The sequence below is a fragment of the Belonocnema kinseyi genome, chromosome 1 (assembly GCF_010883055.1).
Source record: "Belonocnema kinseyi isolate 2016_QV_RU_SX_M_011 chromosome 1, B_treatae_v1, whole genome shotgun sequence".
NCBI classification, from domain to species: Eukaryota; Metazoa; Arthropoda; class Insecta; order Hymenoptera; family Cynipidae; genus Belonocnema; species Belonocnema kinseyi.
The window spans coordinates 92,829,107-92,855,634 of record NC_046657.1 but is presented as its reverse complement, the minus strand read 5'-3'; the positions used below and the strand labels follow the sequence as shown (position 1 = coordinate 92,855,634).

The following is a 26,528-nucleotide window of genomic DNA, read 5'->3' as shown; positions in this document are numbered from 1 at the left end:
AACATATTTGGTAATTATTTAGACAATTTTCATTTGTTTACACAATTTTTTCTCTTTAATACTTTCTGGCATTGATGGCATAATTAGCAATTTTTTAAACAATTTTCTGCCCTGCAAATCGTGAAAAGCTATTCTTTTTGCAAATAAATATACAATTAACAAAATTTAAGACTAATATTTGTTTTCTTAAAATTATTCGCAAATATTGAAACAACTAATAAGCACTAACTTGTGCCTTTTCATAGGGAAGGTGGAGAAAAGTCTAGTTTTATTGCTTATTATTATTCAGTTTCAGTCTATATTTTATTCATAGCAATTGATATAAATTGTTTGGGTTAATTATTATTGTTTAAATAATGTATGGTATATGTTCTAAGATAAAGAAGTATTGAATTACAAGCATCATAGTGCAAGTGATTCGAAACAACTAGACTTTTCTCTACCTTGCCTGTAAAAATGCGCAAGTGAATGATTATTAATAATTGCTAAATATCTTAAGCAAAACAATATTACTCTTAACATTCGTTAATTATGACATTAATTGTAGAAAAGAATAACTCTTCACGATTTAAAAAGAAAGCAAGAAATTAATTTTCTTACGTTTTTAAAGAGAAGAAATTATTCATACAAATACAAATTGTTTCAATAATTACACAACGCACCTTAAACATAAATAACTACTCTTTTGACATTAATGAACTTTATATAATTTAACCCGAAAAATAATAACTTTTCACGACTTACATTGTGAAAAAGTAGTTTGAACAAATACTGATTGCTTAAGCAATTCAAAACTATTAAAAAAATACTTGGAAACTCGTAGGTCTTTTATCAATCAAAAATAATTCGTGTTTCAAACAAATTCTGAAAAAAATACAATTTTTTAGCTTTTCTGGTAACAATAAAAGGGTGGGAGGGGGGTAAAAGTTTTTGGGTAAAAATTGCTTAGGTAAGAGGTGCTTTAATTCGCAAAAAGTTTATAAGAACTTTTTTTCATTTTTTCTTTAACTGAGCTTTTCTGATGCTAATTTGAAAAGCCAGGGGCACGGGTTAACGCTGAAAAAAGAAAGAACAAAATTACAGATTTTCTTTTTCCGGAAAAACGAACAAATTGAGGGGGATTGATCACCAACATCGAAAGCAAATTTTTATATAGATATAAAAGGACCTACTGCGCTACGTTGTCACTATGGTGCGCACTGCAGGTGCGCATATGTAATGAAAAAAAAAAGTTTTCCTGTTAGGACCTGCAAAAATATTTTAAAATGGATGCAGGATGCATCAAAAAATCATTCAAAACCAGAATCTGTCAAAACATAGGGAGAATTGCAGCTTTGATTAGTTGAAAAATTGGATACTCACTAGTTTAAACGGTGTAACTACGAAATGGAAGAAATGAACCTGACAAATACAAAACGACAAAACTTACAACCTAACCTCAAATTACATGTATATTGGTTTATAAACAGGATACCTAGTATGAACACTTTTTTTACAACGTAAATAGTGAAAGTGATCATCAAAAGTGTAATAAATAATGGATATAATTAATTCCCGAGCACTGTAAGTATTCAAACATTATTTTAAAGTAAAAAAAGTTCAACATCAAATAAAGAGTAGTTTGAAAAACTTTTCTTTATGTTGACTTCATGGCCAGTTAACTTGGTGTTTGGTCCGTTTTTCCCCCTTAGCAGTCGACGAAGTAAAGATTGTAAAAAGTTTTTCTACACCTCTTTTTTATGAATAATAAGTGCTCTTTATTTTAATTGTGCTAGACCTTGACAAATTTCTCTTTATGAGGTTGATTTATCTCGAAATTCTTTATAAAATGAGCCCAGGATGAATACAATTTGTCTGTGTTTTTAGTAGATATTGCAAAAATAGTGTAAATTTCTCAAAATTCCAAAATAATCATAATTTGTCAATGTTTTTGGGCTCATTTTGGAGTTGTTTTTTACCATATCACAACAGCTTATTGGTATAAATCTTAAAAAATATCTTATCGAATTGCAAGTATCTGAAGTTGTAACAAAAAAGTTGGAAACATTTGAAAACATTTTTGGCTAATCAGAATAAAAATTCAATAAATATATATTTCATCGAAATTTCGTCGAAATTTCATGATTATATGTTTCATATATTCTACACAAATATTCTTGTTATCACAAAGAATATTGCAATTTTGTCAACTTTTTTCCAATTACTTGCAATTCGATCAGGCAATTTAATGATTTATACTCGTAAGCTGTTATGATATGGTGAAAAATATCTTTAAAATGAGCCCATGAACATTTAAAAATGTTATTATTTCGGAAGCTATTGAACATTAAAAAAAATATTTAAATTTACACAATTTTTGCAATATCTACTTGAAAAAAAGACAAATTGTCTTCGTCCTGGGCTCATTTTATACAACATTTCGAAAGCAATCAACCCTATAAAGAGAACATTTTTTATCTCTGGCATAATCAAAATTGAGAGAACTTAGTCATAAAAAAGATATGTACGAAAACTTTTAACACTCACAGTAAATAGTCTATGCTTTTCAGAACAAAATAAATAGTGTAAAAACAAAAATATCTTGGAATTATTTTTTTCTGTGCTATTTTGATAAAAGATTTGAGCGATAAGTTTATGCATGCTTATGTAATCGTGTAATTGAGGCAGACTTGTCAAAATTTTTGTATATTTTTCTATTTTAAGGTTATTGAATTTTGTTTATCATGTTTATTGAATTTATTTTCAAATTAAAATTACTTTTTTATTGAAATTGGAGAGAAAAGTAGTATTTGACGGAAGTTTCACTGAAATTCGGTGCGTTTAGGCATTTCTTCGTAAAATTTAATATTGAAACTTAAAACAAGTTCATGAAAACATTTTTCCATGGAACAGTACATCAAGTACATGATGACGCCTTTTTATGTGATTAACAATTTTTGCAAAGTAATTTAAAAATAATTCGAAAATATCAACAAATTATAATTAATACAGGATACACCTTAGATAGGAAAATGGGGGAATAAAGAGAATATACTTTATGACTCGTAATTTAATAATTTAATCTTTTTCATGTCGAATCACCGATTTGGATAATGGGAGTTTCAGAAAGTTTTCTTTCTGATTGAAAATCCTACGATTCCAATTTGAAATTGTGTGGATTTATAAAACGTCCAATTGTAATCTGTTTTGTTTTGAAGGCTTCTTTCACAAGCTTAAATTTTAATTTAATTGCTATGTTTAAAATAAATCAGTTTTTAGTTTATCTAATTCCAAAATTGTTTAATAAATAAGGCGTGAGCAGGGTGTCGACCCCACCTGGAAACTCTGGAATTGACAGGAGATTTTTATATACCTGGAAATGTCAGGACATTCTTTTTACGTCATGTAATTTTTTCGAGGCAGTGCATGGTTTTTTTTTAATTGCAATATAAAATTGAATAACAATGATTCTTAATTTAACAAGTTTCCTTTATATTACTTATTTATTATTACTTATTTAACTATTTCATTGGAAATTCTTTTTTTTTGTTCGAAATTAATTTTTGTAACGGAAAACGTAGCTATTCTATTTTTTGGTTAAAAATTGATCGCCTTTAGTTGAAAATTCAATTATCTGGTTGAAAAATCATGTATTTTGTTGAAAATTATTATTTGTATACATCAACTGCTTTTGATTAAAAATTAAAATATTTTTTTTTTTATGAAATATAAATTAATTTAGTTCAAACTTCATCTTTTTGTAATGTGAATTTAATTACTTGGTTAAAAGTTGAGCTCTTTCGTTAAAAATTAATTTTCTTTCTTGAAAACTCATTTTAATAGAAAATTCACCTCTGGTTGAAAAATGAGCTATTTTGTTAATTTTTGTTAAACTGAAGCTGTATTATTCCAGTTAAATATTCCATAATTTTAGTACAAAATAATCTTTTTGTTTAAAAATGCAATTATTATGGTTAAATATTCAATACTTTAGTTGAAAAGTCATTTTTTTAATTTAAAAATCAACAATTCTAGTTAAAGATTCATCATTCTGGTTGAAAATTAATCACTTCGTTGGAAAATGTAACTGTTTTTTTTATGTAATTTTTTTGTTTTATTATTTTTCTTTCATTTTGTTTGCTGAAAATGTAACTATTATAATTTAATATTCCCTAATTTTAGTTGAAAATTCATCTCTTTGCTTGAAGATTAATTTCTTAAACCAAAAATTTAACTATTCATTTTTAGATTGAAAATTCAACTTATCCAGTTAAGAAATTATCATTTTAGTAAAAAATCGTCTTTCTGTTTGAAAATTTAACTATTTCAGTTAAATATTCATAATTTTAGCTGAAAATATATCTTTTGGTAGAAAATAAAACTACTTGGTTGAAAGTTAAACTCTTTGTTGAAAACTCATAATTTTGGTTTAAAATTGATCTATTCCAGTTGAAGATTCATAATCTTTGTTCAAAATGCTTTTCTTTGGATACAAAATTTTTAGTGGAAAATCAATTTTTTAAGTAAAAATTAAAGTATTCTATTTTTGGTTGAAAAGTAATCTTTTTTAGTTCAAAATTCAACTATTTGGTTGATAATTCATGTATTTTGTTGAGAATTCGTCTTTTTTGGTAGAACATTAATCTTCTTGTTTAAAAATTCATGTTTTTGGTTGAAAATCCAAGTATTCGAGTTAAATATTCATAATTTTACTTGAAAATTAATCACTTTGGCTGAAAAAAATGTATATGAACAATTAATTTTTTAAGCTGTAAATTAATTAATAGCATTTTTGGTTGAAAACTGATCTTTTTAGTTCAAAATTCAACTCTTCAGTTGAAAATTGATCTGTTTTAGTCTAGAATTCATCTTTTTGGTTAAAAAAAACTATCTGGTTCAAATTTAAACTCTAGGAAAATTAATATTTTTGGTTTAAAATTCATCTATTCCAGAAGGATATTTTTAGTTAAAAATACAAATATTTAGTTAAGAATTTATCTTTTTTAGTTGAAAAATCCAACTATTTACTTAAGGATTCATGTATTTTGTTAGAAAATCGTCTTTTGTGGTAGAAATTTGATCTTTTTGGTCGAAAATTCGACTGTTTTGTTAAAAAAATCATTTATCTTGTTCAAAATGCAGTAACTTTACTTTAAAAATGTGGAATTTAAAGCAGTTTTAATTGATTTTAATATAGAACCCACATTAATTTTTCCTAAATATGCACTGATTCTTAAGTATATGAAGATATAGTAAAAATTTGTTTCAATTGTTATTCAAAGTCATGAACTTTAGGAACGAATTCAGGAAATGATTTATTATGGCCTTAGTATTATTTAATTCTTTATTAAATCGATGAGCTCTAAAGACCTAAATGTGAAATTTAGTTTTAAGGGGGAGGGGGTGTCACAGCGTAAAAAAACTGACTTTTCAATTTTCTTTACTGGCGCAGGTATAATATTTTTGTAAACTTTGAACGCGTTTTTCTCAAAACCACATTTTCCAAAATGACCCACATCATAACTTCAAAAATAATTAACTTATTCAGCTGAAATTATGTGGAGACTATATAATATTTTACACCAATTAAACCTAAATGCGAAAAAATTAATTGTTTAAAACCTCTTATTTAATAATAAAGAGGTCGATTTTTTTAAAAACTTAATAATTTTTTCAAAAAAATTTAAAACAATTTTTTTATAGGTTCACTTGGTATACAAAAAATACTTAACAAACTACTATTCGTTTTTTTTGTTTCCGATTTAAAGAAAAAACATGATAATCTGGGCCAAAAAAGAGCTCTTGCGCGAGCGCCTGTACCGCCGCCATATTGGATGTGAGGGACAGATTAAGAAATATTTTTTGTAAAAAAAAAGTGTTAAAGCAATCATTATTTAACATTTTTCACATTATTAGGGATAATTAACCTTAAAATACGTTTAAAGAAAAACTTCCTATTTTACGCTTAACACCCCTTCATAATTTACCGAATTTGGTTTTAAAAAATTTTTATTAAAAAAAAATAGTTTTCCGTTTCTATTTTATTTTTTCCTTAAAAGGCTTTGGTAAGTCCACTGCGTGACTTTCTTCTGAAACGTATTGGGGGTATTAGGCGGTGAAATATTCTAAGTTGCTCGCGCCCAGGCTTGCGTATTTTATTGCTTTAAAGTGTTGACTTCGGAAAGAAATATTAGGGGAAAACTGTTTTTGAAGCGAACAAAAATATCGAACATTTTGTACATTTGAAAGACGCTCCTATGAAAAAACTTAAATAAACCTGAAATGTTGGAACTTACAATAAGTAAGATTCGAAAGATTTTTCATTTGAAGCCCCAAGATGTTTGTCTCAAAATAATGTTCTTTATAATAAAATCACTTTGGGGGAAATGGAAAAATTTTCGAAAAAATGCACTTCTCAGAGGGTCGTAACTTTTTTCTGGGACTTCCAAATTCCGAATGCTCTGAAGCTTAGCGCATAATAATGTTCCACGAAGATTTAGATTGTATAACAGTTTTGACCTATAAGGTGCTTGCGCAAGCTCTAGCAATCACCTCATTTGTTAAAACTGTTTCACTATACGAGTATATTCTACTAATTTACCTCAATAGAGCTACGCCCTTACTCACTATTAAAATATTACGAAGGTTTGTTACTTACTTAAAGAAAAATTACCTATAAAATTTAAATTCATGAGGATGAGGTTGTTGTATATTTTCAAATTTTTGTCCGCAGTTAAATTAAAAGAACACTACAAAATTAATGTAATTTCGGAAGGAAAGTTTTTTTCAACAAAAATGACTCGCAATTCTCGAAGTTCTCGGAGTATGAATTCTACAAAGGATGCCACAGGTGAATCGGAGAATTTTCGAATAGAGATTTCAATACTTTTTCCTTCTTATTTTTTCAACCAAAATTAAGTATTAAAAAAATTTTTTGAATTCACTAAGCTTTTTAGAATTTTATGCAATATTTAAAAAATATATTATTTAAAGTAAATGCAACGACTCCATTGTTTTGCAATATATTAGGTATTTTCACTTCAACCATCAGCTAACTTCACTTCGGTGAAAGCTGAGGGGAAATCACGAAGGAATAATAAGGAGACCCAACTGCCAGTGGGAAGTCATCTGAAACTGGCAATAGAAACATTACCGTAAGTAATACGCACATTACAGGAAGATCTAAGATTTGAGTGCGCAGCTGCGCAGTTGTCCTCTTCCTATACATGGAAAAGGGTGCGAGTGAGAAAGTTTGTCAAATTGACGTAAGTTAAAGGTTTTGTTCTTTTGTTGATCATCATACGAAAGATACACAAAATAAATATATAAACAGTATTTTTGGTACTTGTTTGAAAAATGTGTGAACAAATTTTGAGAAGGAAACGTATAGGTATCTCAAGGCTCAATGACAGGTAAAACAATAAAATATATTAGACGTTTATTGTACTTACAGTGAAGGCTTGAAAAAAACGAAGTGTATTTGCCTTCTTCGGCGTGTAACTTCGTCCAAAACCCGGAACTTGACACCTCATGGCTTAGAACACATTTCTGACACTTGTATCAAAACAAACAAACAGAACCTCTCAACTTACGTCAATTTGACAAACTTTCTCACTCGCACACTTTTCCATGTATAGGAAGAGGACAACTGCGCACCTGCGCACTCAAATCTAAGGTCTTCCTGTAATGTGCGTATCACTGACTGAATACATGGAACAAAACTTTATTTCTGTAATATCGTTGTAATTAATAATAATTATTATAATTTAATTATTAAATTAAATAGTAACTAAAAAATAAAACTATTTTTTGCATACACTTATATAGAGAAAGTTAATTTTTACGAAGATATTAGCAAAACAGGGCAAAAATGGCCCGAATCCCATGAATTTGGTCCCTTGTTTTTCCCTCATCAGTCAACGAAGTTAAGTTAGCTGGTGGTTGAAGGAAAAATGCATCATTAAGATAAATACTGAAGTTAGCCGGCCAAATATTTTGAATTTGCACCATTGTCACATGCTCTGGCTCAAAAATGATTAGAAATTAATGGATTTGCTAACTTGAGAGTTAATATCTTAATCTATTGCTAAATAACCCCTTCACAAGTTTAAGTGTTATAGGTTATTATTACATTCTCATGATAATGAGAAGGTATTGGTTTTATGTAAAATTTCACTTTGTCGGTTTTCATCAAATCTCCATGTTTTGAGACCCCCTGAGTCAGAAAAAACTATATTTACGAAGGTGTTTGTCTGTCTGTAGTATGTAGTCTGTATTCTGTAGGTACGATAACTTTAGAAAATTTGATCAGATTGAATTCTGCTTTGGCACACTTTTTAAGGCCTAAAAAGAAAGAAAAATTTCGTAAACCAGCTATTTTGGACCAAAATTCAAAAACTGAGCGCATTTTCAAAATGTTTGAAACGACATTTTTTCAATATTTCAAAATTCTATGTACGGTTTTTCATAGTACTCAGAAACTCAAACAGTTTAACCTCATGACTTTTTCTATACAAAGAAAATTATCAGAGTTAGAGCATTTTCAAAACCCAAAGAAACAAAATAAATGAACATTTTAAGCCAAACAACACATGGCATGAAAAAAAGTCAAGAGAAGAAAAACGTTCATTTTTAAAAGCCCTAGAAGATTATCGTAACAACTTTTTTAATTTTGTCGAAAAGTTCAAAATTGAAAATTTGATGGTAATAAAAATAATGAAAAATCAAAAAATTTAATTTTTTGGTCAAACTATGCAAGATACGATAAAAATGAATGAACTAAAATTGCGTGCGCTGGAAGGATCTACAAGTTTATTATAAATCACTTTTCGATATGACGCGTAGTTTTTGTTTTTAGTTGCAAAAAATAATATTAAAAATATGAAAAAATAAAATTTTTGGAATAGCAGCACAAGCTACGAAAAAAATGAGACAAAACTTGTTTATCCAAAAAAGAGCAATAATTTTTTATAGGGCACGTAGTTTTTGCTTTAGTAGTAAAAAATAACGTTCAAAATAAAAATATTACATTTTTTTGAAAAAACGACACAAGTTACGAACTAAAATTAACAGATAAAAGTTGTTCGTCTAAAAAGATCTATAAATTTATTATTAATCATTTTTAGATAAGATGAGTAGATTTTCTCTCAATCGTAAAAAATAAGATGAAAAATAAAAAATTAAATTTTTTGAAACAGAACAGAAAATATGAAAGAAGGCACAGGACATATTCAAAGTTCCGAATGATTTTTCAAGAGTTATCACAAATAAAAGCATCAATATTTATAAAAATTTAAGTTCAAAAATGATTTTACATATTTGTCCAGATTTTGAAAGATACATACAAATTATAGGAACTACAATAAGAATATACCATAAACACTTTAGTATCAGAGTTAGTTTAATAATGTATATAAACATAATTGTGTTCCTTTCAATCTTCTGTATCAAATCATTTTCATTTTTCAGCCAGAATACATGGTATGCTTGAAGAAAAATTGAGTCCACAAAAGCCCTGGGCGAAATAAAAGAAAAAAGTCATGCCTTTTAAAAGGAAAAGAATCCTTAAGCAGGATGACTTGAGCGATGAAGATTTCGTCAAACCTCGAAGAAGTTCTCTCCAAGTAAATTTGAGTTACATATCAAATCTAACAGATTCAGGTCACGGATCATCTAGAAGAATCGATGAAACTTTAAATGATGTTCCAAGCACAAATAATCTTCCAGTGACTGGAACGAGGAGAACTAGAAAGAATCTTCCTTCCAAAGAATCAGAACCTTTGAAGAAAAGAAAAAGAAACCTTTCGAAAATTATAGAAAATCAGAACGATGTTAACAACGAGGAGCAAGTCTTGAATGATAGTTGCTCTCTATTAAGAGATGCAATTTTACGTAAAACGAGAGAGATTTTTGATCAGGGAAATGAATTGGCTATTAAAACAAGCCGCGTTCTTGAGGAAGGTTCTAAAATGATAAGATCGGTAGAAGACGAACTTTCGAAGACATTAAATTTAGATACGGATTCAAGGTCCGTAATATTGGAAAAGGATTCGAGATCTGTGATAATAGAAAAAAGCATAACTTCAAGATCAGTAGTTTTAGATAGCGAGCCAACTTCAAGTTCAATACAACTAGAAAACGATTCAGATCCAGGGTCAAAAACGCCAGAAAGTGAAAAAGATGCAAGAGCACACGATGAATCTGAAAAACCCAAGCCCCCAACTAAAACCCTAAAGTCTATGATCTTAGAAATGAGTACAAATACAAGATCCACTCTTTTGGAACGAATGAAGGAATCGAACCTCATATCACAGACTAGCAAAGATTCAAAATCAACTACAGACAAATCACTAACCCCTCCTGGAAAGGACCAAAACTGCAGGTCTCCTAGTGTGAGAGTGGCTCTTAGAGAAGATCAACAAATAATAATGTCAGGCAAGAATAAAAATGCGGACCCGGTACGGATTAACGTGATGAACAGTAGTCCCGTATCAAGAAGAAGCGATCAGTCCGATCAGTTCGTAACTCCAAAAAAATCTCGAGTCTCAGATGCTTCGAATGAAAATCAAATTTTTCCTAAGAAACGTTTGTTCTCTGACGAAAATATTCCAGAGCATCGCACACCAGAACATAATTTTCTAGAGCCAAAAACTCTTCTTCAAAAGAGCTTTTTGGAATCTCCAAAGCCTTTGAATGTTTTTACGAGTCCCGTTTTGAGTGGAAGTACTAGGAAGCATCCCAGGCTTTCTCTAAGGAGGGCTCAAATAACACAAAACGAGAATGAGAAGGGTGCGAAGATTAAAGATTCATCTTTAATGAAAGAAACTCTTAATATAACTGGCAGGAACTCGTCTCCAGGATTTCCTCTGACTTGCTCTTCGTTTATAGACAATCGGAATCAAATTAGAAATCCGGATATTTTAAATTTTCCGGGAAGAGGGACAAATGAGTCAGCTTGCATGGAAATGACAACGATTCCGAATATTTTGCCGATATCTGTGAGAGGATTGCCTTGCGATAAGGAAAGTTCTGACAAACCCCTTAAAGAATCATTTAAGGATTCGCAGGATAAGAGAGTTGTGTCGATGGAACTTACGGAGGTTGAGGGAAATATTTTGGATGTAATTCATCCACAGGGAGTGAATCCCCAATTAGAGGAAGCACCTAGTTGTATTCTAGAAGACACAGAGATTCAGGACGTGACTGTAAAAACTAAAAGAACTTCTCTTAATGTGAATACTTCAATGGATCCGACTGAGGGAAAGAAAAGTGAGGAAACAGGTAATAATGCATTTTTTTTTTTTTATGAAAATTTGTTTAATTCTGACAGACAAAAAAAAGGTCGATTCTCAATGAAATTTTGTTGAATACAAGGTAGTTAAAATAAAGGAAGCCGAAAAAATCAGATGAACAATTCTAAAATATTATAGCGTGTGAAATTGAATAATTTCCAATTAAACCTTAGAAAATTTTAAAATTTCATTTCAACTTTGAAGGAACAATTTTAAACTGAAATCTTTGAAATCAGAATAATATTTTGATATGTCAATTCAAAATTTTTTCAAATTATGAACCGAATCCATTTAAAAACAGGCAGGTTCTACACTTGAAGCCCCTGAATTTGTCGGGGACAAAATATGTTGTTTTTTTAGAGGAAATTAGGCTAATCTATTTTTTTTCGATTTGTGGAAAAAAAGTTTTCACGAAGTTATGTGTATTAGAATTTTTTGTTTCATTTTTCAAAAAACCACAAACTTCTACATTTCGGTAGAGTTTATCGCCTTCTTTCGAAATCCACGAGAAAATATTCAAAAGTAATTGAATTTGTACTATCATAAGGAAAATATTTTTTGTGAATTTTATGCCGACTAAATCACTTTTCTGGTCAGGAAAATTTTTTTTTTCATAAAATCGAATTTTCGTATTTTTCTTGGTAAGAATAACAGATGCGAGAAAATGTGAAGAAAGGAGTTTGCACAGTTAAAAAATTTCTACAAAAAATTGCTTTACTCATTTATAATATTTTGTACCGTTTCTGAGAAAAATGAAAAAATTCAATGTTTATAATAAAAATTCTTAGTCACAAAAATGACTCAACCCCCATATAACTTCTAGAATATCTTTTTTTATATTAATAAAAATGTGTAAAAATAAAAAATGTGGGTGTTGCCTCTTATCACAAAAATTGCCCATATGTTTCTAGTCCTTCAAGTTTTTTATTTTTATTTCATATATAAATGAACAATTTAAATTAAAAAATATCGTCATTTTTTTGGTATCATTTTGAGATAGTGTAATGTTTATGCAAATTTAGATTCACAATGATAAATTTAAATGCCAAAGGACAAGTATGACCTTATTTTGAAACTATGCACAGAAAATCAATTTGTAGTATAGTTAATAACAGATTTGTACCGTTAAAATAATTGTCTGCTCTGCTACCACTGCCGTTTCCCGGGAGAAATATTGAATTTTTTCATTTTTCTCGGAAACTGTACAAGATACCATAAATAAGTAAATAAATTTGTTGTGTGAAGGTAAAAATAGATGTCCGTTCAATTTTTGACTTGCAAGTCTTATTGCTGTTCCAATACAAAAATCAGTGGTTTAGCCAATTACAGAGTATTCCAGAATATTCATGGACATTATAGATATTTCCGGAACATTATCAGAATGTTCAACAAAATCTGCCTGTTTAAATGTTTAATTTTAAAGTGAAAAAGTATAACACTATTCAAATCAAGATTATTTGTTATTTATGATATTCAGTTTTAAAAATTCGAAAAAATTGTTAAATCTTCGGTGAGAACAAAGTGGAACTGCAGGGATTGGGGTAGTTGAAAATACTAGTTCGGGAATGAGAAAAAAATTGGCTATTCTAAAATTAATTCTATTATTTGTTTGGTCTATTATGTTGGGTGATTGTATTATTATTCAAAGTGCATAGTTTTTGTAAATTGGTAAAATATAAATATCAGATGAAAATGTAATAAACTTAAAATTGACGAAAATTTGGGGTTTACCACAAATTTGTTTACAAATAATTCTAGTAACTGAACTCAAGGTTGCCCTCTTGAATTTTCAGTCTGCTTAAGCAGTTCATGTGACAGCAGCAAACGTCCAAAACAAACCCAACAAAGTTGGTGCGCAATTCGTTCTTCACTCAAAGTTAACACTTCTTTGGATTACCTCCCAAAATATACAAGAAAAAAATTAACAGTCAGTGAAATTGCTACAGGAAAAAGTTCTCGAAAGATAGGGACTGTTGAAGAAAATCCCGTTTCAGATGAAGGAAACGCTGCTGTCAGAGATTCGGATCCAGTTGGACCAAATTCAGATAGACGTAAATCAAGTACAACTGGAAATCGATCATGTACAGTCCCTGCTAAATCAAATACTATGTCAGACCAAAGAAATGCAGTTTTTATTCGAAGAAGTGCAGTATCTGTTGAATCAATTCCGGGTTCGGATAAACCAGATTCAGTTCAGAATAAATCAGATAACCTTCCAAATAAATCAAATTCAGTGATAATGAATTCTCTTTCAGAGAGTTGTTCGTCAGAATCCTTAGAAAATGTATCTTTGGTACAACGTCTGAAAGGTCTTTTCGTGAAACCTTCAACAAGTGCAAAAAAGATTCGCACTTCTCGAAGTTCTCGGAGTATGAATTCTACAAAGGATACCACAGGTGAAACGAGCTGCGTTGAAGGCACTCCACTACCTATAAGTCGATCGTTTTTATGGAAATCTCAAATTAAGCAAAATACGTTTGCAAGCAACTTAAATTTCAACGTCTCAGAAAAAAGTAACGAAACCAATTTCTCGGCGAAAACTAACGCTTCAGTTGAAAATGTTGGACCAAATCCGAAGCAGTTAAGAAAGCCGAAGGTGACAGGAAGGTAATTGGTCAATCTAATAATAGCTGTTTTGTTTCTATTTTTAATTCTTTTTTACTTGTTTGTTTTCAAATTAATTTAAACATACTGAGATCTTTTACCATTATTGAAATTTTGAACATTGTTTTCGCTTGATTTTTACTTGAGAATCTCTTTAAACTGCTCATCATTTTCGATAATAACCTATTTAGCTAATTTAAAGTAAGCAAATTAGTATTAAACCCTTCGTTGGCAGAGAGAATTCGACAAATGTCCCCATGTGTCTGATGAGATACTTAGATTTTTTGAAAGTTTTCAGTTTTAGAAGTCAATGTTAAGCAAACACGAAATACTTCAAATAGACGTTTAAAACTCCTTGATACCCACTGAAGTCCCTTTAAATCCTTTAAAAAAAATTAAATCCTATTAGATTTTGGAGAGATTTTGAAATGTATTTAAATACTTAAAAATCGTTTTAAATACCTTCAAATCTCTTGACATCCCTTGAAATTTCTTCAAAATTGGCGTACGCTGAAAAGTTTTAAAAATGATATAGTTTGAAATTTAAATCGTTAAAAATGCTATACGCCTTCATACTTAACATTTCTTGAATTATTCCAGACATCCAGCATTAAGCAATTATGGATCAGAAGCAACTCAACCTCCCAATGAATCCCTTGAAAAGATAACAACAACTGAATCAAACAAAAGTTCAAAAGCCGAAGATTCGTCACCAGATAATTCGAAAAAGCCAAGGAAAAAAAAACTTTACCCTTTACGAGGTCGCTCTCAACAACTTTCTTTGAGTCCAGCCAGAAGTCTAACTCCATCCCCGAAACGAATCGTATTTCCGAAAAGAAGAAAAAATAAAAAATGGCTGAAAATGCAGAACACGCAAAGAACACAAATGTCTCTAAGAGCACAAAAAACGCAAAAAACACAAAAACCAGCAAATGACTTGGAGTCGTCTGAATCCAGTGCCGAATCAGGGGAAGATATGTCAGCCAATCATCAAACTCAAAATTTGACGAAGCGTAAAAAAAATAGGAAAGTATTGCGAAAAAAGATAGTTATAAAAAAAATTGCGAGCTCTGGTGCGGTGACTGAAACGGAAAGGAATAAGGTGAAATTTCAGGAGTGCGAAAACTCGGAAGGGGGCAGGAGTTCGTTTAATGATTTTGAACCAAAGAAAAAAGTTGAGAAGAATAAAAAAATTTCAAAGAGGATTATTGTCACGACTGGCTTATCTAATGAGTAATATTTTCAAATGATTATTTAATTCTTTTAAAACGTGCTTCTTATATTTGAAGAAAAATATCTAATTTAAAAAAAAATTTTCATACTATATTTTCATTTCTTATTATTTTAGAAGTCTTTAGTTGTAACGCTTTATTTTTTTTTCGTACAGAGACAAAAGTTTAGTAAAGAGTGTTGTAAAACAATTGGGTAAAGCAGAGATGGAATTGAACGTGTCCCGTAAAACGACTCACGTGGTAAGCACTGGAGTTCGAACCATCAATTTATTAAAAGGGATTATAAGAGGCTGTTGGCTTGTGAGTCTCGAGTGGGTTTTGAAATCTCTCGAAAACGGAGAATGGATCCATCCGGAGCCGTACGAAATGGCCCATTTTTCGGCCGCTGTGCAGGTATGAAATTCAATTTGAAATTATCCAACTCTGAAAAATGTAATCTGAAATTAAGTCACATTTTCAATATAAAGGTGTTCAATTAGTAAGGCTGAAAAATGGGAATAGATTGTAAAGGTAATTTTTATTTTTCTAAAATGGCAAAGAATTCCTTGAACCTCAAAATATATCGCATAATTTATGCCGTAAAAAGCATAGTGGTTTTAACAAAAATAAACATTTTAATTAAACACACCCGAAACAAAAAATAAATGTGATATCTTATCAAAAACAGTCATTTCAAAAAATTAATAAAAATCATTTAAAAAATACAATTGAAGCCTTAAAGATATTGGAGAGCCTCCAATATTTTATGAAAGTGTCACATAAAAGTGTCATTGACAAGTATTATTTTCTCTGTTTAAGATTTTGATACTATCAAGCACATGATTAAATTTCCATGAATGTTGTTAAAAACCTGTGTTTCAATTACCAATTATAGAATATTATTATATCAACTCTCCGAAATTTGAGTTTGAAGTACCCTATTTGGTACAATAACCTCAAATTTAGGACATTTTATTTTATTTCGTGACACTAAAAGCTCGTCAAACGAACAAAAAAATGAAATATGACTGAGACAATACATTCTACACTTGGTAAATATTATTATTCAGACTTATATCTTACCTTTACGTTTAGAATAATTTCCCTAAAAATTCGTATGCAGTTGCAGTTCCATGTGTTGACCTTCCTGATGGCTGACATTTCCACTTATCCTAGCATTCTAAACTTTAAAAATGTTAATATTCAAACTTACTTTTTCATACTTTATAATACTTTTTCCACAAAGTTGTCTGCGGCGTCATGCTGCAAAATTCAGTATTGTGTGAAATTTCGGTTTTTTAAATTTATTATAGTTATTTTTAGTTAGCAAATTGTTGTACGTCAACAAAAGCACTTGAAAAACACTGACATGCATGTAGGCTGAAGCATAGTGGGATGAAATAAAAAAAGGAGGTTCAAAATAACTTGTAGCTGGCAATTCTGATTTTTTAATTCTTTGTTTAAACTTTTATGTTAATGCAAAGGGTGAAGAAAAACTCGATTTTTTCGTTTTTTTTTTAATTAATCTTCGTAAAAAAATGTTTTTTTACTATCAGAATTGTCCGAACTTATGCACAGGGGTAGTTGAAAGAACAAAAATTATGACATTGTTAAGTTAATTTTTATAAACAAATTAACTTAACAAATATTCTAGACTGGATTCTTGATGGGAAATTATGATCCGATATTTTTTATTAATTTTCTAAACAAATTATATAATAAAATTTATAACTTCGTCATTTAGAGGTCGGATGATATCGGATAATAATTTTCTATCACTAAATACCACTGGCGACATAATTTGAGGAAAATTAAAAGAAAAAATGATTTCTTTCTGCCTTAAAATGTTTTCACTAAGCATTTGTTTATATACTTTATTTATAAAATTAATACAAAATATCTGATGACAAATCTTTATGATTATTATTTTTTCGACGAAAGCAGGTAATTTTAATTCAAAAATTTACTTTTCAAACGAAGAATCCATAGTGTAGACCATTTGTTAAGTTAATTTGTTTATAAAAATTTACTTAAAATTCTAATTTTTGTGTGCTTTAAACTACCCCCGTACATAAAGTCTGGCAATGCTGATCATAGAAAACACTCTTTGCATTAACATAAAAGTTCAAACAAATCAAAAAATTCAAAAATCAGGCCACATAAATCACTTCAAAATTTAATGCTGAATTTTTCTTTAAAAAAATCAAAAATCGGTTAAGAATTGCAAGGTACAAGTTACTTTGAACCTCTTTTTTTTATTTCATCCCACTGTGTGAGGGACCGCGACTTTTTCAACTGCGCAAATCGAGGCCGCCTCAATTGCTTACAATTAAAATGCATAATATTGTTTAATCTCCGCACCTGAGTATCTGCGTACTGTGCCTTTCTTGATCTGAGAAACTGCGTGGGCCATAAGTTCTAGGACATACTAAACCGCGAGTTACTGCACTCAGAGTCTGATATATTCATCTTCAAAATTATTGATAGTATTTATTTATTTAAAGTAGACCCACGCTTTTTAGTCAGTAGTCAGCACATGCGAATTTGAAAAAGTTGCTCACAGTAGGCGCATCGGTACAAGGCCGAGGCAGCCAATGAACGTCGCTTGACAAAATTAACCTGCTAACTCGCGCTAAAGGTGGGAGTCCCTCCAACATTGAGCTAATTGGTCGTGTACGTTTCCAGGCCGTTCACGTAAGTGGAAGTGTCTGTATATAATACTTCTAATATAGAATACAAGATTTATATAAATGTTTTTTTTTTTTTTAAATAACCTCAATTTAGAAAAAACTTTGACTAACAGAAAAGGTTCTGAAACAATAGCAAATGTGTCTAATGTGGTTTATTCAATAAAATGCACTTGTGTAATGAACAATACATAGGTGAAACTGGCAGGATATTGCAAAATAGAATTTATGAGCATAAAAGATATTGTAGAATTGGTAATTTAAACACAGGTTTGTCACAACATTCATGTAAATTTAATCATATTTTTGATTTTGCTAATATTAAAATTTTGGTTTGAGAAAATATTTTTTAAATATGTAACATTGAATCCATTTTCATCAATAAATATATCAAAACTTCAATAAGGGGTCGTTCAAAAAATACATAACACCTTCAGGAAGGGATTTTACTTCGAGCTTCACGCCCATAGACAAAGCGTTACTTGTGGGGGAGGGGGGGGGGGCAAAACGGGAGAAAATTCATTGCGTATTTTTTGAACTGCCTCTATATTTGAAAACCCTAAATAATGAATATAAACCAAATTTTATGAAATATCACTTTTTTTACTCAGGTATGTTTCATTTAAATTTGAATTTTTGTTAAAACCACTATCCTCTTTACAACATACATTATGTGACTTTTGGATTCATAAATGTACTTTTTATTAAATTATAAATATGTGTGTCGACTTTTGAGGAAGACCCGCATGTGATCGAAACATTGAGGCCTCTTTAAAATAAATGAATGTTTTTTGCATGTTTTTTCCGAATGCTTTTATTTTTACTTCATCGCTGACCGTAAGATCTAATATATTTGATAAAATTTGCTTAATTACTTTTTTTAAATTAAACCGGTCGAAGAAAGAGGAAGTTAAAATAATTCAATTTGAAATGATTCAATCTCAACTCATTCAATAAGGAACACTTTTAATAATTTAAATCTAGATCGAATCCATTTCAAATCATGCAGGTTTTACACTTGAAGCCGCAGAATCTCTTGGAGACAAGATATGTATGTTGTTTTTTTAGAGGAAAGTCAACTATACGTATTCTTGCGATTTGTGGGGAAAAAATTTCAAAAAGTTATGCGTATTTGAATTTTTTGCTGCTTCGCTTTAAAAAGAAAACAATTTTTTCTTTTAATTTATCTAAGTACTGAAATTTCGATATTTTTCGATCCAAAAGAGTATCCATGCATTTTTTGGAAATAAAAGGTGAATTCATAATGAAGCTTCATATCCTGCTTGGAAAAAATTAAAAATAAGAGCAGATTACGGAAAATGGAATGATACAACTCTTTCAACTTTCTTGTCTGAGAAAATGGTGAATTTTTTACCTTGTACTGGGAATGGTTAAACTGCGATACGCCACCTGGTGACAAAAATTCGAACTAGAAAGAATAGACACGATTTTAAAGATGCATTTTAATTTGTGCATACAAGTATTTGAACCATTTTTTTGTGAAGTTTAAAGTGTTCATTGGATAATAAAAATAAGTCTTTATCGGAAGCAAAGTGTTTTAGATGGAATTTACACATTATACAGTGAAAAATCACACTTTTTAACAGAAATATTTTCTAAAAAAACACAATTATTGATCTCTTTATTGTGATTTTCAAAAAATTATAAACTTATGGACTTATGTCGAAGCAAAAATTAACTCAAGTAAATTTTTATTAATTTATCCATGAAATATTTACTATTAAAAAATCTTATCTAAAAAGTCAGGTTAGAATTCGTATTTCAATTCCAGGCGTCTATTATTCGTATACTTGGCAGAATATGGATAAAATTTGTTGCTACATGCATTAATATAAAGTTTATTTTAGCTTACAATGCATTAAAACTCACATGAAATAATTGTTTTTTTTTTAAATCTGTTTCACAAAAATGTGTTTTTTCACTGTATATCAGATGGAAATTCTATCTAAAACTATTTATTTTGTATGAATATTTGTTTTTAGTATTCAATCATTATTTGATACTTCACAAAACAATCGTAAAAATACTTTTATGCGAAAATTAAAATGCATGTTTAACCCAGCTGGAACCACGTAAACTTCCGGGACTCGACAAGGTAGAATTGGAACAGCTAAACTTTTTTCGCAAATTCTCGGCATTGAGAGACTAGGAAAACAAAATAATATGAACAAATTCACCAAATAAAAAACTTGAAGGAAATAAAATTGAAAACAGACTAGGACAAAAAGTAGGACAAATTCACAAAATGCTAACGCATAATACTTGAAGGAAAATCTCTTACTTTTCACCTGCAAAGTCTGGAGCAAGACTGACTACGAGGGTACTAAAATGGAGAAGGTGATAAGAAAAGTTGGCGCGTGTGCAGCTTCAATAAACCAGAGCATAGGTGGGATTCCACCCATACGTGGTTCTAGCTAGGTTAAAATTGTGCCTACTCTTTCTAGTTCCATTTTTCGGCACCATGTGGCGAAATGGTAGTCCACCTTCCCAATTCTCAAAACGTTTATTTTCCTTCTGATGCTTTCAAGTTCCATTAAAATCAAATGAGCGGTTCCAGATATAGCCATACAAAAAAAACCCCAATACCTAAATTCAATATGGCATAACAACCGTAATTTTTAAAAATTTCAAAAAATTCTGTGGATTTCAAATTTTGTTTTAGGAGCATAATTTTTACAGTTTCATTAAAATCAAACGACCACATGTCGATTCTGATATTCCTAACACGTGCGTCGCAATAGGAAATATATTATAAATAATATAAAGATTAATTCTGTCCATAAGCATTCAACACTACTTAAATTAACAATTTTTCATAAAATACTGAACAGGAAAATCGTAGAGATCGACAACTTTTTGGAAAGGCCTTTGTACCAGAATTATTTTCAACCTGTGGAAAAATCTACGTTGAAAACGGTACAAATCCAGTACCCTCGTCTCTAAAAGAGCTGATAAAAACAGCTGGTGGTCAAGTAACGGAGGATCCTACAATCTCGGAAGTAGTGGTGGGATCGGAAGGTTTGAAGGAAATATGGGTCTTGGATTCGATAACAACAGGTGTACTGCAACCTGCAGATAACTATCGAAGAAAGTAGTCTCTTCTACAATTATTGTAAATATTTATTTTTTGTCCTATGGTGTACAAAAAGTCTTAAAACATAAATGCCTAGCTTAGCTGTGAGCTATTATGTATCATCTCTCCTATATTTTTGTATAATTTATTATATCTATGTAAAAAGAATTTAAATTAGGCATATCGAGATTAAGTATATTTTACAGCCTTTGTCGTATTATATTCGAGAATAAATTTATTTTTATCCTGCCGAGTATTTCAAAGGGTGTGAAATTTAATTATTAATTAAGGCACTCTGACTGATTATTATTTATATTACTGAAGCTTAATGAACCTTAGAGATAAATCGCAGTCTCGTTTCGTTCAGACGGAGTTAGATCGTTAAATAAATTAGTATACGTGGTGAATGAATGAATAAATAAATATGTCGCAAAACAATCCCGAGCTAATAGGGTAGTTTCATTTGTAGATTTCTAAGGAGAGTTTTAAACTATTATAGAGGTCAATAAAATTTAAGAATAATCGGGTTTGTAACTATTCTTTCCTGGTCATTGCAACTTCGAAACAAAACTTTTTTAAACTAAACAATTTTTGATTTGAAAGATTCCAAATGAAGTAACAAAAGAAAGCAGTCAAAGTGGAGTTCTTCCGAAATTGAACTATTTAAAATTGGAATCCTGGAAAATTCTAGACTAATTAATGAAACGAATTAAAATATTTAAGAAAGTAAGATTTAAAAAATTCAAGATTCCAAACTATTAAATTGGACTGGTATCCTAGAACCTATATTTTTCCGACTAAAAATCAAATTTTTTAACTTTGATGTGCAAAACAAATTCACTTTCCTATTTTATCGGTCCAGTGATTACCCTGCATTACATTTTTGATTTCCCGTCACATAAAAAAGTTGTTACACTTATTTGAATTATGAAACCACCCTGAATTTTTGTTGATAAGAATACGATAACAATAAAAAGTTTCAATCGTCTTGATGTGGTCGATAAATAGAAATGAGACATATTACAGCAATGACTAGTTCAATGCACAATAAAACAATCTGAATGCTACATAGAATGACTTCTAATCTCAGCGTGTAGTGTTGCCAAAGAAGAAAGTAAAGAGTGACGAGCGAACTTGGAACTGTAAGCGCTATGGCGAGAAGAAAAAGTAAACCGCGCTCCATTAAATTTCCCTTTCTTCCAAGAAAAATGCGACCGCCTTCTGTGCTTAGCAGAAAAAGCAGCAGAGCAAATTCCGTGAGTAGTTTACTCGTGCCTGGGGATGGTAAATTTGCTGCTTTGTAAATCCCCATGCACAGTTCGCAGGTCGCGAACATCCCGAAGTAAAACGAATTCAGGTACATGAGAATCTCGTATGTCAAGGAGGTCGAAACGGCCGCCGGCATTTTTGATCGAATTCTGCAATTAAAATTAAAATTCATGATTGCTTTCAGTAGTTCCAATCAAATCACTCCTTTTATGACCAAATCCTTTTTTAATCAGGCAGGTTTTACACGGGAAGCCGCAGAATCTCTTGGGGACGAAATATGTTGTTTGTTTAGAGGAACCTAGGCCATACGTATATGTACGGTTCATACAAAAAATGTTCGCAAAGTTATGCGTATTAGAATTTTTTGCTATGTTTCTCAAAACGAAACAGATCACTCTTTTCTAAAGTTATATAGCTTTTGACCTTCTTCCGATATCCGAAAGAAAATAGTCAAAATTAACCAAATGGCGGCGATTTTTCTGAAAATATTAAAAGTCGATTTTCTTAAAAACCCACACTTATATTTTTTGTTGATTTTGTATTATAAGAAAAATATCCTGCGAGTTTTAACTTTTGTGGCCAGGAAGATTTTTTTCATAAAATCGAATTTTTGTATTTTTCTTGCTTACAATAGATGCGAAAAAAGGTTAAGAAAATAATTTGCACAGTTGAAAAAACTCTGCAAAAAACTGTTGTGCTCATTTATGATATCTTTTACCGTTTCCAAGAAAAATTAAATATTTCTTTCTGGAGACTGCAGTTGCTTTTCAGTGCATATTTCCAAAATCAGGAGACACTTGTCATTTAAATTTATTCTTCGAATTTCACCCACTAGTGCTAATCTAAATTTGCATAAATACAAAGACCTATCACATAATGATAAAAAAAATGAAGACAATTTTAAATTTCAATTGTTCAATTCTACAAGTTTAATGCGGGCTATACAATTTTTGTAGTCAAGAGAATTTTTTTTTTATAAATATCGAATTTTTCTCGGAAATGGTTCGAAATATCATAAATGAGTAGAAGAACTTTTCTAACTACAAACTATTTGTTGAAAATTCTTCCGTATCTGTTGTTGTTTGCAAGAAAAATTCGAAAATTTCATTTTACGAATAAAATTATTTAGCCCGCATAAAACTAAGAAGATATTTTCCTTATGGTAGTACAAATTCAATAAAAACTTGAATTTTGAAAATCGACTTTTAGCATTTTCAGAAAAACTTCAACATTTTTATTAGGTAAAAATTATATAACTTTAAAGACAAAATTTGGAATTTTTGAAAAACGAAGCAAAAAATTCAAATACACATAACTTTGTGAACATTTTTTTTCTTCACAAAATCGTAAAATTACATATTAGCTAATTTCCTCTAGAAAATAAGATGTTTTGACAGAGAGATTGTACGACTTCAAGTTTAGAACCTGCCTTATTTGAAATGGATTTTGTCTTATTATCTTTTTTCAACATGAAATTGTTAAAATGTGTAAATGAGATACTTGAAGCCTATTCCTGCTTTAAATCAAGTGAATTACACAAAAATTATTGAAATTAGTCAAATTTGTACTCTGAACACATACTTGATTCAAAACGGGATCAAGTCCCAAGTATTTAACACAGATGGTATTCTCTAGTATTAATGGTGCAAAAAGAGACAACTCAATTTTGATGTTAGAACCTGCGATTCCATCGCCCTTGAAATTATATAATTTTGAATATTTCAATTTGAAAAAAAAAAACATTAATTATAAACTATAATTGAAGAAGTTCATTAAAAAATGGAGCCGAACTACTGTTTTCTCGATTTCGAGAAAAAATCCAAAAAAGTAAATTGATATAAATTTTAATTATCACATATATATATTTTCAGTGGAGGTTAAAAACTGTAATATATCGAATTGATTGCATGACGATCTCACTGTGTAATTAAATTGAGAAAAACCATTCCTTATAGAGGGGATACAACTAATTTTTCTGCAGGGATTCTTTTTCCGCGATGCATATATTGTGGATGCTTTTTCAAGAAATTAAATGCATAGTTTAGCGTAGTCTTTATGATTGAATAATTTCCCTTTATTTCTTTTTAACTCGAGACTCACGATGAAACAAATATTACAGGGAAATTAAAATAATATTAAACTTTCTAACCTCTTTTCCCCAATTACATTTTTCGTAACTTTTAGTTTATTTTTATGATACCTGGATCCATTTTCGACAATGAGATACAGGTTATGATTTAGTTAGTATTTATTTTTACCGAAGGGTTGTTTTAAATCATTGTACTTTTTTCATTAAAAAAATGATTGTCCTTTCACGTAATTGAACTTTCATTCAGCTTTCCCCATTTTTTATCGTAAGCTATATTTTAACCGCCAATAACAGCGGACTTTTTTAAGGTTACTTGGATCTCTTCTAGACAATCAGCATACTTTGTAATCAATTTTAAGTGTAATTGAAGATCAGTAATATATTTTTTATTACAGAATGTAACCGGTCCGTGTTTAATATCTTGTCTCATTTTTACCAAATCACCCTTTTTGAAAAAACGGCCTTAATTATAAATTAACATTGAACTGTTGCAAGACATTTGGCAAATCTGAAACATTAATGATTCTTATTGTACGTGGACATATTTATATAGAAATTTTCGCCTGGCTTGAAAGTTAGAATATCCATAGTACAAAATTTATGAACATTTTTGAAAAATATCAATTTTGAGAAAATAATTTGAAAATGCCAAAAGAAAAACATCGATGTATACAAAAGATAAAATTTAGTTACCTAGGCTACAGAGCTACACAACTTAATTGTGACGAAAATCAACTTAACCGCATTTAGAATTCTTCTGCCTTAAATTTGCCCGTTATTTTTCACCGAAATTAATTTGGTGTTACCAGTTACTAGCACTATTTATAAACAAAGGAAACCTATAACTCTACAGTTTGTCTATTTTAAACACTAGCTAAAAATTCAACCGGAATCTAACAAGTATCCCTACTTGCGTCCGCCTGCCGGCTGACTCAGTGATCCCAACTTTGGCATGTATAGCTACTGCGCTTTGCGTGGCGCAGCGGCCCTCATTGGTCGTTGTTGGCGCGCGATTCAAATAGTATATAATTAAAAATGATTGAAATTAAAAGAGATCATTTTTATAAATTGCCGATAAATATCAGAAGTACGTAATTTCAGATTTAAGGAGAAAAGAAAATAATAATACAAAAACCTTGCTTAATGAAATATAAATTCAGCTTTCGAATTGAAAGAAAATATACAATTATTTACAAAATATACGCATTATTATATTCTTCTAACCTTACATTATAAATGAGGTAATTTCTGGTATTTATGTGCAATATATAATAATTATCTATTTAAATTTCGATAATTGTTGATTATACCTGGTTTGAATCGCGCGCCAAGAGCGACTAATGAGTGCCGCTGTGCCACACGAGCGCAGTAGCCTAAAATGCCAAAGTTGGGATAACTGTCGGCCCGGCTGTGAGTGAGTGAGATGTTCGCCTGATGATGAGGAACGTAAAAATGGGTGTCTGGCAGGTGTGAGTGGATGCGTTTACCTGTGGCGATCTGTCAAAGGTGCGAATTTTTGGCAGTTAACTAACGTGACTCGGATAAAGTTGAAAATTATACCATAACAATAAAAAGGCCTTTTTATTGACAAGTAATTTTTTCGAAAATTATTAAAAGACAAAAGTTACTCTATTATAGGTATACTCCAAGATGAATAAGAAGTATTTCATCAAAATGTTAATATTTACCAAGTTATTCGCATTTTCCCATCTTTTTCCCATTTTTTCTATCACCTGCTGTATCTTTAGCAATTTAAAGGAAGGTGTGCACAAAATTGGTACACGAATAAAGTAAGTCTTGTGCAAACAATTGGCGTCAGCCACTTTTAGTTAAAACAATAACTTATTCTGCTATAAATAATCATAATCAGAGTCACGTTCTCAGCTTCTGATTATCGTAGAAAGTTGTAATAAAGGTGAATATGATTATAAAAATTAAACAACAAAATCGCCTTACTTTAAAATATCCATTATTTATTATTGGTAAATTTTATGTTTTGTCGCCGAGATACGTTGGATCTTGATTACCGTGACTAAAAACAATAATGATGAGAGTAGAGCTGAAAGGTAAAAATATAAACAGATTTGCTTAATCTGGCATTAAATTTAACCAGCTGTGGATAATAATTGTAGCACAAATAGACAAAATGTACAAACGGACTTTACGGTCAAATACTGGACAGTTAGAAAACACAAAATTGGTTGATTTATCTCACATATTGTAGCTGTTAAAAATCGCTTCCTTCACAATCGAACAGTTTAACTGGGCGTAACGTAAAATACCAACCATCTCAATTCTAATTTC

General features: G+C 30.1%; 2 protein-coding genes across 4 annotated transcripts; one reads left to right on the top strand and one right to left on the bottom strand.

The window, feature by feature from the left end:
- Positions 1-1,252: 1,252 nt before the first annotated feature.
- Positions 1,253-21,122, top strand: LOC117177782. 2 transcript variants are annotated; one of them, XM_033368819.1, is made up of 7 exons: positions 1,253-1,563; positions 6,713-6,829; positions 9,448-11,259; positions 13,064-13,877; positions 14,475-15,107; positions 15,262-15,499; positions 20,625-21,122. In XM_033368819.1, the coding sequence occupies exons 3-7, from the start codon at positions 9,519-9,521 to the stop codon at positions 20,886-20,888; spliced, it is 3,690 nt and encodes a 1,229-aa protein (XP_033224710.1). In that variant the 5' UTR covers positions 1,253-1,563; positions 6,713-6,829; positions 9,448-9,518; the 3' UTR covers positions 20,889-21,122. The 2 variants fall into 2 exon arrangements, with proteins under 2 accessions (XP_033224710.1, XP_033224626.1); XM_033368735.1 differs by lacking the exon at positions 6,713-6,829.
- LOC117177869 (transmembrane protein 216-like) lies at positions 20,896-26,528 on the bottom strand. 2 transcript variants are annotated; one of them, XM_033369040.1, is made up of 2 exons: positions 24,918-25,141; positions 20,896-22,284 (listed from the first exon to the last, which is right to left on the bottom strand). In XM_033369040.1, exon 2 carries the CDS (start codon positions 22,269-22,271, stop codon positions 21,846-21,848), a length of 426 nt encoding a protein of 141 aa, XP_033224931.1. In that variant the 5' UTR covers positions 22,272-22,284; positions 24,918-25,141; the 3' UTR covers positions 20,896-21,845. The 2 variants fall into 2 exon arrangements, with proteins under 2 accessions (XP_033224931.1, XP_033224844.1); XM_033368953.1 differs by lacking the exon at positions 24,918-25,141 and adding an exon at positions 26,440-26,528 and having other exon boundaries at positions 20,953-22,284.